Genomic DNA, 12,500 nt, shown 5'->3' with positions numbered 1-12,500 from the left:
ATGGAATAAGGAGAGGGGAGACAGGAAGGATGAGAAAGGACAGATGAGGGAGAGAGATAAACATTGAGGGAGAGATATGAACTGAAAACGAGCTCAATGAAAAGGCAAAGGAGCAAGAATTGGGAAGGAGAGAGAGGGGGGACAACTTGACAGCTGGTATTTTGAGAAGAGGATTGAGAGAAGTAGGGGAAGAGAGGAGAAGAAAGGGAGGAAGAGAGGAGAAGAAAGGGAGGAAGAGAGGAGAAGAAAGGGAGGAAGAGAGGAGAAGAAAGGGAGGAAGAGAGGAGAAGAAAGGGGGGAAGAGAGGAGAAGAAAGGGGAAGAGAGGAGAAGAAAGGGAGGAAGAGAGGAGAAGAAAGGGGAAGAGAGGAGAAGAAAGGGAGGAAGAGAGGAGAAGAAAGGGAGGAAGAGAGGATAAGAAGGGGGGAAGAGAGGAGAAGGGGGGGAAGAGAGGAGAAGAAAGGGAGGAAGAGAGGAGAAGAAAGGGGGGAAGAGAGGAGAAGAAAGGGGAAGAGAGGAGAAGAAAGGGAGGAAGAGAGGAGAAGAAAGGGAGGAAGAGAGGAGAAGAAAGGGGGGAAGAGAGGAGAAGAAGGGGGGAAGAGGGGAGAAGAAAGGGGAAGAGAGGAGAGAAAGGGAGGAAGAGAGGAGAAGAAAGGGAGGAAGAGAGGAGAAGAAAGGGGGAAGAGAGGAGAAGAAAGGGAGGAAGAGAGGAGAAGAAAGGGGGGAAGAGAGGAGAAGGGGGGGAAGAGAGGAGAAGAAAGGGAGGAAGAGAGGAGAAGAAAGGGAGGAAGAGAGGAGAAGAAAGGGGGAAGAGAGGAGAAGAAAGGGAGGAAGAGAGGAGAAGAAAGGGGGGAAGAGAGGAGAAGGGGGGGGAAGAGAGGAGAAGAAAGGGAGGAAGAGGGGAGAAGAAAGGAGGAAGAGAGGAGAAGAAAGGGGGGAAGAGAGGAGAAGAAAGGGGGGAAGAGAGGAGAAGAAAGGGGAAGAGAGGAGAAGAAAGGGAGGAAGAGAGGAGAAGAAAGGGAGGAAGAGAGGAGAAGAAAGGGAGGAAGAGAGGAGAAGAAAGGGAGGAAGAGAGGAGAAGAAAGGGAGGAAGAGAGGAGAAGAAAGGGGGGAAGAGAGGAGAAGAAAGGGGAAGAGAGGAGAAGAAAATAAGGAATGAAAGAAAGTACATGATAGAGGGTATAGAGATAGAGAAAATAAATACACAGAGATAGAGAGAGTCTGACTGTGGATGAGTATTTGATGAAGTGATAGAGGGTAGAGAGTGACTGTGGAGGAGTATATGATGAAGTGACAGAGGACAGAGATAGAGAGAGTCTGACTGTGGAGGAGTATATGATGAAGTGATAGAGGACAGAGATAGAGAGAGTCTGACTGTGGAGGAGTATATGATGAAGTGATAGAGGGTATAGATAGATATAGATCACGTGTTAACTCATTCCACGGAGGACTGAGTGTCTGTGGGTTTTCACTCCTCCCTTGGACTTCATTATTTTCTTGTTTAGGGCTGCCAGGTGGCGCAGCGATCCAAAGCACTGCATCTCTGTGCAAGAGGCGTCACTACAGACCCTGGTTCGAATACTGGGCTGTATCACAACCGGACGTGATTGGGAGACACATAGGGCGGCGCACAATTGGCCCAGCATCGTTCGGGTTAGGGTTTGGCCGGGCTAGGCCGTGATTGTAAATAAGAATTTGTTCTTAACTAACTTGCCTATTTAAAAAACGGTTAAATAGATTTTTTTTAATGATTGCTGAATTAAGCTCACTAATTAATAAGGAACTCTAACCAAAAACCAGCCGACATTAGATCCTCCGTGGAATGAGGTTGGGAGAACTGATAGAGGTAGAGGTAACGAGAGAGAGAGAGAGAGAGAGAGAGAGAGAGAGAGAGAGAGAGGTAGAGAGAGTGGTAGAGAGAGAGTGGTAGAGAAAGAGAGAGAGAGAGTGGTAGAGAAAGAGAGAGAGAGAGAGGAGAGTGGTAGAGAAAGAGAGAGAAAGAGAGAGAGAGAGAGAGAGAGAGAGAGAGAGAGAGAGAGAGAGAGAGAGATAGTGGTAGAGAGAGAGATAGTGGTAGAGATAGAGAGAGATAATGAGAGATAGAGAGAGATAGTGAGAGATAGTGAGAGATAGTGAGAGATAGAGAGAGATAGTGGTAGATAGAGAGAGAGTGGTAGAGAGATAGAGAGAGGTAGAGAGATAGAGGTAGAGAGATAGAGATAGAGGTAGAGAGCTAGAGAGAGAGAGAGAGAGAGAGAGAGAGAGGTAGAGAGAGTGGTAGAGAGAGAGTGGTAGAGAAAGAGAGAGAGAGAGTGGTAGAGAAAGAGAGAGAGAGAGGAGAGTGGTAGAGAGAGAGAGATAGTGGTAGAGAGAGAGATAGTGGTAGAGATAGAGAGAGATAATGAGTGATAGAGAGAGATAGTGAGAGATAGAGAGAGATAGTGAGAGATAGAGAGAAATAGTGGTAGATAGAGAGAGAGTGGTAGAGAGATAGAGAGAGGTAGAGAGATAGAGATAGAGGTAGAGAGCTAGAGAGAGAGATAGAGATAGAGAGAGATAGAGAGATAGAGAGAGGTAGAGAGATAGAGATAGAGGTAGAGAGCTAGAGAGAGATAGATAGAGATAGAGAGAGATAGAGAGATAGAGATAGCCGTGTATTTAAACCTTTGGTGTCCTGCATGACGATGGAGGAGTACTTGAGGAAGGTGATGAGCAGGTTACTGGTCTGAAGGTTAGGATCCAGGGGAAGTTCTGAAGAGTTCATCACTGGAAAGCAGGACACACAACGTTGGTTCAACATTATACTAATGTTATGTTGAAACGTTGAAAGATCCATTTGGGTAACAGCTAAGAACTTTACTGTGACTGTTTTCAAATAAAACGGTCAAAAAAACTCAAATCCCTTCTTGGCATGAAGCAAGGATTTAGCTAGGACAGTCTGGGAGGGGTCTGGGTGGGGAGGGGGAAACTGAAAATGTGCCGTGGTTGGCAGAAACGTTTGGAACTCTCTTATTGGTCTATTAATTAATTTAGAGCCTGGTGATGTCACCAGAAAGGTCAAAACTCCACCCACCAAAACAGACATTCCAGGCAGTGGTTTCAAACAGCTCTTACACTAAAAGGACATTAGCACTTTATCTCACAATTTCACAGCATTATTCCAACCTCATAGTGGAAATATAAAGCACAGGTCCTTTAACAGGGAGAGACCACTCAACAACTCCAGGGAGAGACCCTCAACAACTCCAGGGAGAGACCCCTCAACAACTCCAGGGAGAAACCCCTCAACAACTCCAGGGAGAGACCCCTCAACAACTCCAGGGAGAAACCCCTCAACAACTCCAGGGAGAGACCCCTCAACAACTCCAGGGAGAAACCCCTCAACAACTCCAGGGAGAGACCCCTCAACAACTCCAGGGAGAAACCCCTCAACAACTCCAGGGAGAGACCCCTCAACAACTCCAGGGAGAGACCCCTCAACAACTCCAGGGAGAGGCCCATCAACAACTCCAGGGAGAGACCCCTCAACAATTCCAGGGAGAGACCCCTCAACAATTCCAGGGAGAGACCCCTCAACAATCCCAGGGAGAGACCCCTCAACAACTCCAGGGAGAGACCCCTCAACCCCTAAACAAATCCAGGGAGAGACCCCTCAACAACTCCAGGGAGAGACCCCTCAACCCCTCAACAACTCCAGGGAGAGACCCCTCAACAACTCCAGGGAGAGACCCCTCAACCCCTCAACAACTCCAGGGAGAGACCCCTCAACAACTCCAGGGAGAGACCCCTCAACAACTCCAGGGAGAGACCCCTCAACAACTCCAGGGAGAGACCCCTCAACCCCTCAACAACTCCAGGGAGAGACCCCTCAACAACTCCAGGGAGAGACCCCTCAACAACTCCAGGGAGAGACCCCTCAACAACTCCAGGGAGAGACCCCTCAACAACTCCAGGGAGAGACCCCTCAACAACTCCAGGGAGAGACCCCTCAACAACTCCAGGGAGAGACCCCTCAACAACTCCAGGGAGAGACCCCTCAACAACTCCAGGGAGAGACCCCTCAACCCCACAGCAACTCCAGGGAGAGACCCCTCAACCTCACAGCAACTCCAGGGAGAGACCCCTCAACCACCCAACAACTCCAGGGAGAAACCCGTCAACAATTCCAGGGAGAGACCCCTCAACAATTCCAGGGAGAGACCCCTCAACAACTCCAGGGAAAGACCCCTCAACAATCCCAGGGAGAGACCCCTCAACAACTCCAGGGAGAGACCCCTCAACCCCTCAACAACTCCAGGGAGAGACCCCTCAACAACTCCAGGGAGAGACCCCTCAACCCCTAAACAACTCCAGGGAGAGACCCCTCAACAACTCCAGGGAGAGACCCCTCAACCCCTAAACAACTCCAGGGAGAGACCCCTCAACAACTCCAGGGAGAGACCCCTCAACCCCTCAACAACTCCAGGGAGAGACCCCTCAACAACTCCAGGGAGAGACCCCTCAACCCCTCAACAACTCCAGGGAGAGACCCCTCAACAACTCCAGGGAGAGACCCCTCAACCCCTCAACAACTCCAGGGAGAAACCCCTCAACAACTCCAGGGAGAGACCCCTCAACAACTCCAGGGAGAGACCCCTCAACAACTCCAGGGAGAGACCCCTCAACAACTCCAGGGAGAGACCCCTCAACCCCACAGCAACTCCAGGGAGAGACCCCTCAACCTCACAGCAACTCCAGGGAGAGACCCCTCAACCACCCAACAACTCCAGGGAGAGACGCCTCAACCTCACAACAACTCCAGGGAGAGACCCCTCAACCTCTCAACAACTCCAGGGAGAGACCCCTCAACAACTCCAGGGAGAGACCCCTCAACCTCTCAACAACTCCAGGGAGAGACCCCTCAACCTCACAACAACTCCAGGGAGGGCCCCTCAACAACTCCAGGGAGAGACCCTCAACCTCACAGCAACTCCAGGGAGAGACCCCACAGCAACTCCAGGGAGAGACCCCTCAACCTCACAACAACTCCAGGGAGAGACCCCTCAACCTCACAGCAACTCCAGGGAGAGACCCCTCAACCACCCAACAACTCCAGGGAGAGACGCCTCAACCTCACAACAACTCCAGGGAGAGACCCCTCAACCTCTCAACAACTCCAGGGAGAGACCCCTCAACAACTCCAGGGAGAGACCCCTCAACCTCTCAACAACTCCAGGGAGAGACCCCTCAACCTCCCAACTCCAGGGAGAGACCCCTCAACCTCCCAACTCCAGGGAGACCCCTCAACCTCCCAACTCCAGGGAGACCCCTCAACCTCACAACTCCAGGGAGAGACCCCTCAACCTCACAACAACTCCAGGGAGAGACCTCACAACCCCTCAACAACTCCAGGGAGAGACCCCTCAACAACTCCAGGGAGAGACCCCTCAACAACTCCAGGGAGAGACCCCTCAACAACTCCAGGGAGAGACCCCTCAACAATTCCAGGGAGAGACCCCTCAACAACTCCAGGGAGAGACCCCTCAACAACTCCAGGGAGAGACCCCTCAACAACTCCAGGGAGAGACCCCTCAACAACTCCAGGGAGAGACCCCTCAACAACTCCAGGCAGAGACCCCTCAACAATTCCAGGGAGAGACCCCTCAACAACTCCAGGGAGAGACCCCTCAACAACTCCAGGGAGAGACCCCTCAACTACTCCAGGGAGAGACCCCTCAACCTCACAACAACTTCAGGGATGGACCCCTCAACAACTCCAGGGAGAGACCCCTCAACAACTCCAGGGAGAGACCCCTCAACAACTCCAGGGATGGACCCCTCAACAACTCCAGGGAGAGACCCCTCAACCTCACAACAACTCCACTGCAACATCCATCACTGGTAGGGAGAGAAACACGGCCATTTATGTTCAACAACGTTAATTGAACTTCATAGTAATGTTAATGTAATGTTATTTGAATGTTGAACGTTCAACCTAATAATGAGCTTTACTGTCGGTAGAGACAAGAAGAGAAGCTATGAAGTGATCCACTATTAGCTAGTCAAGACGCTACACGAGACAGTCAGGTGGATCTCACATCTCAGAGGCTAGTTTCACAGATAAAACAGGAGCCAACAACTTCTAATTCACCCCAGACTCCTACCTCCATTTTGATTTGTCCTCATCCCACCAATCCTGGATCAGGACGACTGGTTATGACATCATGGCCATGAACCAGCCAAGCACATGGTCCACAGGGGGGAAAAGTAAGTGTAAGTGTAAGTGTAAGTGTAAGTGTAAGTGTGTGTGTGTAAGTGTAAGTGTGTGTGTGTGTGTGTGTGTGTGTGTGTGTGTGTGTGTGTGTGTGTGTGTGTGTGTGTGTGTGTGTGTGTGTGTGTGTGTGGTGACATGGTTCTCTACCTGAAAGATTCATCTGTATTTGAAGCCAGTTCCGTTAATATTTCATACAGCAAATGGCTTTTAGCGAGAAACACACACCATGCATGTTTTAACAGTTACATTGCACGTGAACTGAACAGGTTCAGATTGTGTGTGTTCGTGTGGCGCACGTGTATGGAGGGGTTATCAGAAATAGACGGCCAAAAACAATGACGAGAAACGTATTTCTTTAAAACAGAATGTTTCAGACGCTTGTTAAAATGTTTCCTCCTATGTCCACTGGTTTTAAGGGGGAAGGGGAACTAAAGGAGTGGAGGGGAACTAAGGAGTGAAGGGGAACTAAAGGAGTGAAGGGGAACTAAAGGAGTGGAGGGGAACTAAAGGAGTGGAGGGGAACTAAAGGAGTGGAGGGGAACTAAAGGAGTGGAGGGGAACTAAAGGAGTCGAGGGGAACTAAAGGAGTGGAGGGGGACTAAAGGAGTGGAGGGGAACTAAAGGAGTGGAGGGGAACTAAAGGCGTGAAGGAGAACTAAAGGAGTGGAGGGGAACTAAAGGAGTGGAGGGGAACTAAACGAGTGGAGGGGGACTAAAGGAGTGGAGGGGAACTAAAGGAGTGGAGGGGAACTAAAGGAGTGGAGGGGAACTAAAGGAGTGGAGGGGAACTAAAGGAGTGGAGGGGGACTAAAGGAGTGGAGGGGAACTAAAGGAGTGGAGGGGAACTAAAGGAGTGGAGGGGAACTAAAGGAGTGAAGGGGAACTAAAGGAGTGGAGGGGTCTTGGTTGACTCTGGCCAACTGTTCCATTTTCCAGAATTACCCCAGTAACAGAAAACAGGAAAGATTAAAAAAATAGTAACTACATCAATTTAAACACTAGTGATTATTACTACTAATAAAGGTTTCATTTCATTCAGTCAATAATTAATCTGTAAATGTCATTCGTTCATGGAACAAGGTGGACCCAGAGTCCGGACCAATCATGTTACTCACTGTCCATAGAGAGCGGGGTTGTGCCAAGCGGCGTCGTGGGAGTGGTCGGAACAGGGGTGATGGGAGAGGTCGGGATGTCAATCTCTGGGTGACTCTGTTGATTGACAGGTGACAGAGCAAATGAGTGAGGAGAAGAAAGAGAGGTAGAGGAGGCAGACAGAGAGATAGTGGGATTAGAGGCAGAGAGAACACATGACTTTCAAGGAAAGCTGAGCAGATGAAACCAGAACAAAGACAATTCCCCCTATTTGTTCTCCTCTCCTCCTCTCTCCAAACAGCGTCAGGTCATTCTATACAACACTATCAGACATCAGAGATGCTGGCATCTGATAGAACTAAAAGAACTTTAGAAAAAGAACCAATTACCCCTCCCCCTTCTTTATCTCCGCCCTCACCCCCTCTCTCTATACCTCCCACCCTCACCCTCTCTCTGCCTTCCACCCTCACTCTCCCCCTCTCTCTCTCCCTCTGCCTCCCTCACTCACACCCTCTCTGTCTGCCTCCCTCACCCTCTCTGTCTGCCTCCCTCCCTCACCCTCTCTGTCTGCCTCCCTCCCTCACCCTCTCTGTCTGCCTCCCTCACCCTCTCTGTCTGCCTCCCTCCCTCACCCTCTCTGTCTGCCTCCCTCCCTCACCCTCTCTGTCCGCCTCCCTCCCTCACCCTCTCTGTCTGCCTCCCTCACCCTCTCTGTCCGCCTCCCTCACCCTCTCTGTCCGCCTCCCTCACCCTCTCTGTCCGCCTCCTCCCAAGCGGAGGAAGGAAACAATCAACTTCTTTGCCTCAAAGCCAAAATATATTTTTTAAATAGAATACATTTTGTTTCTATAAATAGTAGTTTAACTTCACCTGAGCGAAAACAGGAGAAAATAGAAAAAATGATAAAGTAGAAGAAAAAGATGTTCCTAGCGACAGTAGTAGTAGTTTTGTTTCTAGCGACAGTAGTAGTAGTTTTGTTCCTAGCGACAGTAGTAGTAGTTTTGTTCCTAGCGACAGTAGTAGTAGTTTTGTTCCTAGCGACAGTAGTAGTAGTTTTGTTTCTAGCGACAGTAGTAGTAGTTTTGTTCCTAGCGACAGTAGTAGTAGTTTTGTTTCTAGCGACAGTAGTAGTAGTTTTGTTCCTAGCGACAGTAGTAGTAGTTTTGTTCCTAGCGACAGTAGTAGTAGTTTTGTTCCTAGCGACAGTAGTAGTAGTTTTGTTCCTAGCGACAGTAGTAGTAGTTTTATTCCTAGCGACAGTTGAAGTAGTCTAAGTCACCTGAGCGAGAACAGTGATGAAGTTGCGGTTGAGGTGCACGGCCTCGTACAGCGCCAGCAGAATCGCCTCATTGGTCCTGGGGGAGGTCAGAGAGGGGTCAAAATGTCAATATCAGCCAATTAGAACAATGGTTCCAGATTGTATTTGTGACATCACACTGACTAAGGGACCAAAGAGGTCCGGATCACTCTGCATGGATGATGTTGTCCTATAGACACTGAACTACAGTCAGGTCTGTGTTTTTCACCTACTAGATCTGTGGCTAAGGGCAACTTCTACTCTAAGCATGTACTTACTGTACTGAGAGCTTCTCATCTGCATCTGCAATGAACATACTGCCCACCTGTGGACAAGACAGGAATTACAATGAGAGAATGTTGACAAAATTGACAGTTGTTTAGTAGAAGGATTAGTTGTTGCGGTGTGTTGGTGGGTCACATAGATCAATAGACTAGACTTAATCTGTGTCTGGGAAAGTGGCCCAATATGTTGTACTATATTTCATTGCAGGATCAGATGTGTTCTTACCATACTGGTGAGTGTAGAGAAGAATCCTCCATGGTTCTCCTCCTCTTTGTCTTTGTACTGTCTGGAGACACAGACGCAGGGAGAGAACATGACAATCAACATAACTGTCTGCCCTGGGGTTATGAGTATATGAATGTATGGACATGAAATATCTCATCATCTGTTACTGTAATGTGATCTGTTTCTAAGCAGACAGACAGCTCTTCCTGTTTCTAAGCAGACAGACAGCTCTTCCTGTTTCTAAGCAGACAGACAGCTCTTCCTGTTTCTAAGCAGACAGCTCTTCCTGTTTCTATGCAGACAGACAGGTCTTCCTGTCTCTAAGCAGACAGACAGCTCTTCCTGTTTCTAAGCAGACAGACAGCTCTTCCTGTCTCTAAGCAGACAGACAGCTCTTCCTGTCTCTAAGCAGACAGACAGCTCTTCCTGTCTCTAAGCAGACAGACAGCTCTTCCTGTCTCTAAGCAGACAGACATCTCTTCCTGTCTCTAAGCAGACAGACAGCTCTTCCTGTTTCTAAGCAGACAGACAGCTCTTCCTGTTTCTAAGCAGACAGACAGCTCTTCCTGTTTCTAAGCAGACAGACAGCTCTTCCTGTTTCTAAGCAGACAGACAGCTCTTCCTGTTTCTAAGCAGACAGACAGCTCTTCCTGTTTCTAAGCAGACAGACAGCTCTTCCTGTCTCTAAGCAGACAGACAGGTCTTCCTGTTTCTAAGCAGACAGACAGCTCTTCCTGTTTCTAAGCAGACAGACAGGTCTTCCTGTCTCTAAGCAGACAGACAGCTCTTCCTGTTTCTAAGCAGACAGACAGCTCTTCCTGTCTCTAAGCAGACAGACAGCTCTTCCTGTTTCTAAGCAGACAGACAGCTCTTCCTGTCTCTAAGCAGACAGACAGCTCTTCCTGTCTCTAAGCAGACAGACAGGTCTTCCTGTCTCTAAGCAGACAGACAGGTCTTCCTGTCTCTAAGCAGACAGACAGCTCTTCCTGTCTCTAAGCAGACAGACAGGTCTTCCTGTCTCTAAGCAGACAGACAGCTCTTCCTGTCTCTAAGCAGACAGACAGGTCTTCCTGTTTCTAAGCAGACAGACAGCTCTTCCTGTTTCTAAGCAGACAGACAGCTCTTCCTGTTTCTAAGCAGACAGACAGCTCTTCCTGTTTCTAAGCAGACAGACAGCTCTTCCTGTTTCTAAGCAGACAGACAGCTCTTCCTGTTTCTAAGCAGACAGACAGCTCTTCCTGTTTCTAAGCAGACAGACAGCTCTTCCTGTCTCTAAGCAGACAGACAGGTCTTCCTGTTTCTAAGCAGACAGACAGCTCTTCCTGTTTCTAAGCAGACAGACAGGTCTTCCTGTCTCTAAGCAGACAGACAGCTCTTCCTGTTTCTAAGCAGACAGACAGTTCTTCCTGTCTCTAAGCAGACAGACAGCTCTTCCTGTCTCTAGGCAGACAGACAGCTCTTCCTGTTTCTAAGCAGACAGACAGCTCTTCCTGTCTCTAAGCAGACAGACAGCTCTTCCTGTCTCTAAGCAGACAGACAGCTCTTCCTGTCTCTAAGCAGACAGACAGCTCTTCCTGTCTCTAAGCAGACAGACAGCTCTTCCTGTCTCTAAGCAGACAGACAGCTCTTCCTGTTTCTAAGCAGACAGACAGCTCTTCCTGTCTCTAAGCAGACAGACAGCTCTTCCTGTCTCTAAGCAGACAGACAGCTCTTCCTGTCTCTAAGCAGACAGACAGCTCTTCCTGTCTCTAAGCAGACAGACAGGTCTTCCTGTTTCTAAGCAGACAGACAGCTCTTCCTGTTTCTAAGCAGACAGACAGCTCTTCCTGTCTCTAAGCAGACAGACAGGTCTTCCTGTTTCTAAGCAGACAGACAGTTCTTCCTGTCTCTAAGCAGACAGACAGCTCTTCCTGTCTCTAAGCAGACAGACAGCTCTTCCTGTTTCTAAGCAGACAGACAGCTCTTCCTGTCTCTAAGCAGACAGACAGCTCTTCCTGTCTCTAAGCAGACAGACAGCTCTTCCTGTCTCTAAGCAGACAGACAGGTCTTCCTGTTTCTAAGCAGACAGACAGCTCTTCCTGTTTCTAAGCAGACAGACAGCTCTTCCTGTCTCTAAGCAGACAGACAGCTCTTCCTGTCTCTAAGCAGACAGACAGGTCTTCCTGTTTCTAAGCAGACAGACAGCTCTTCCTGTCTCTAAGCAGACAGACAGGTCTTCCTGTCTCTAAGCAGACAGACAGCTCTTCCTGTCTCTAAGCAGACAGACAGCTCTTCCTGTCTCTAAGCAGACAGACAGCTCTTCCTGTCTCTAAGCAGACAGACAGGTCTTCCTGTTTCTAAGCAGACAGACAGCTCTTCCTGTCTCTAAGCAGACAGACAGGTCTTCCTGTTTCTAAGCAGACAGACAGGTCTGCTCTGAGAAACACACACACCACACACACCACACACACACACACACACACACTCCTAGAATGCAAGCTGTCAAGCTGAGACTACAGAAAAAAGAAGGTCTCATTTGTTGAATAGAAATAGAACAAAAATATGAAAAGGTGAATTCTAAAGTAGATCATTTAACAAAAGTTGCCAGTTAAAAGATAGTGATGTTTACCTGTTATATTCTGTCAGGGCTTGGCCAACCACCAGACCCATTCCCTAGGGAAAGACAAGAATCCTTTAGTAGGAGACTTTTGATGAAAACGTGATGACAGAATGGGGTATGTTAGTTCTAGTTTATGGATTCTTGGTGAGAAATTGTATTTAATTTCCTGCAATTCTACACATCATGCCATGTGATGGAGAGAAAAATATATTACAATTTTATAACACATTTCATGCAATTCTGCTCATTATGCCATGCGGCAGAGTACAACATTTTTATCTGAGTTTATCTAATTTCCTACAATTCTACCAAGTTTGCCCCCAACATGTTTCTTTACCCAACATTAACATGAGCCATAGTTTAATAAAGACTGCTGTAAACGACAGGAATAAACATTACAACATGAATACTCACATCGAGGGTTGGTTCATCATCCACTATGGACAGCTTCACAATGTAGGGATTCACAGACTGTCAACAGAGAAGAAGAGTTAGAACGGTTCCATCCTGTCAACAGAGAAGAAGAGTTAGAACGGTTCCATCCTGACAACAGAGAAGAAGAGTTAGAACGGTTCCATCCTGACAACAGAGAAGAAGAGTTAGAACGGTTCCACCCTGACAACAGAGAAGAAGAGTTAGAACGGTTCCATCCTGACAACAGAGAAGAAGAGTTAGAACGGTTCCATCCTGACAACAGAGAAGAAGAGTTAGAACGGTTCCATCCTGACAACAGAGAAGAAGAGTTAGAAC

General features: G+C 48.4%; 1 protein-coding gene across 1 annotated transcript in view; it reads right to left on the bottom strand.

The window, feature by feature from the left end:
* The window catches only part of LOC109886611 (armadillo-like helical domain-containing protein 3), a 90,070-nt gene that overhangs the window by 57,565 nt on the left and 20,005 nt on the right, over positions 1-12,500 (bottom strand). Inside the window, 7 exon segments of the mRNA XM_031820185.1 lie at positions 2,664-2,765; positions 7,368-7,461; positions 8,624-8,699; positions 8,920-8,966; positions 9,152-9,212; positions 11,760-11,803; positions 12,165-12,221. Of these exon segments, the coding sequence (XP_031676045.1) occupies positions 2,664-2,765; positions 7,368-7,461; positions 8,624-8,699; positions 8,920-8,966; positions 9,152-9,212; positions 11,760-11,803; positions 12,165-12,221 (481 nt within the window).

Source organism: Oncorhynchus kisutch, unplaced genomic scaffold (assembly GCF_002021735.2).
Source record: "Oncorhynchus kisutch isolate 150728-3 unplaced genomic scaffold, Okis_V2 scaffold3072, whole genome shotgun sequence".
NCBI lineage: Eukaryota > Metazoa > Chordata > Actinopteri > Salmoniformes > Salmonidae > Oncorhynchus > Oncorhynchus kisutch.
The sequence above is the reverse complement of the archived record's forward strand: the minus strand, read 5'-3'. Positions and strand labels throughout refer to the sequence as shown.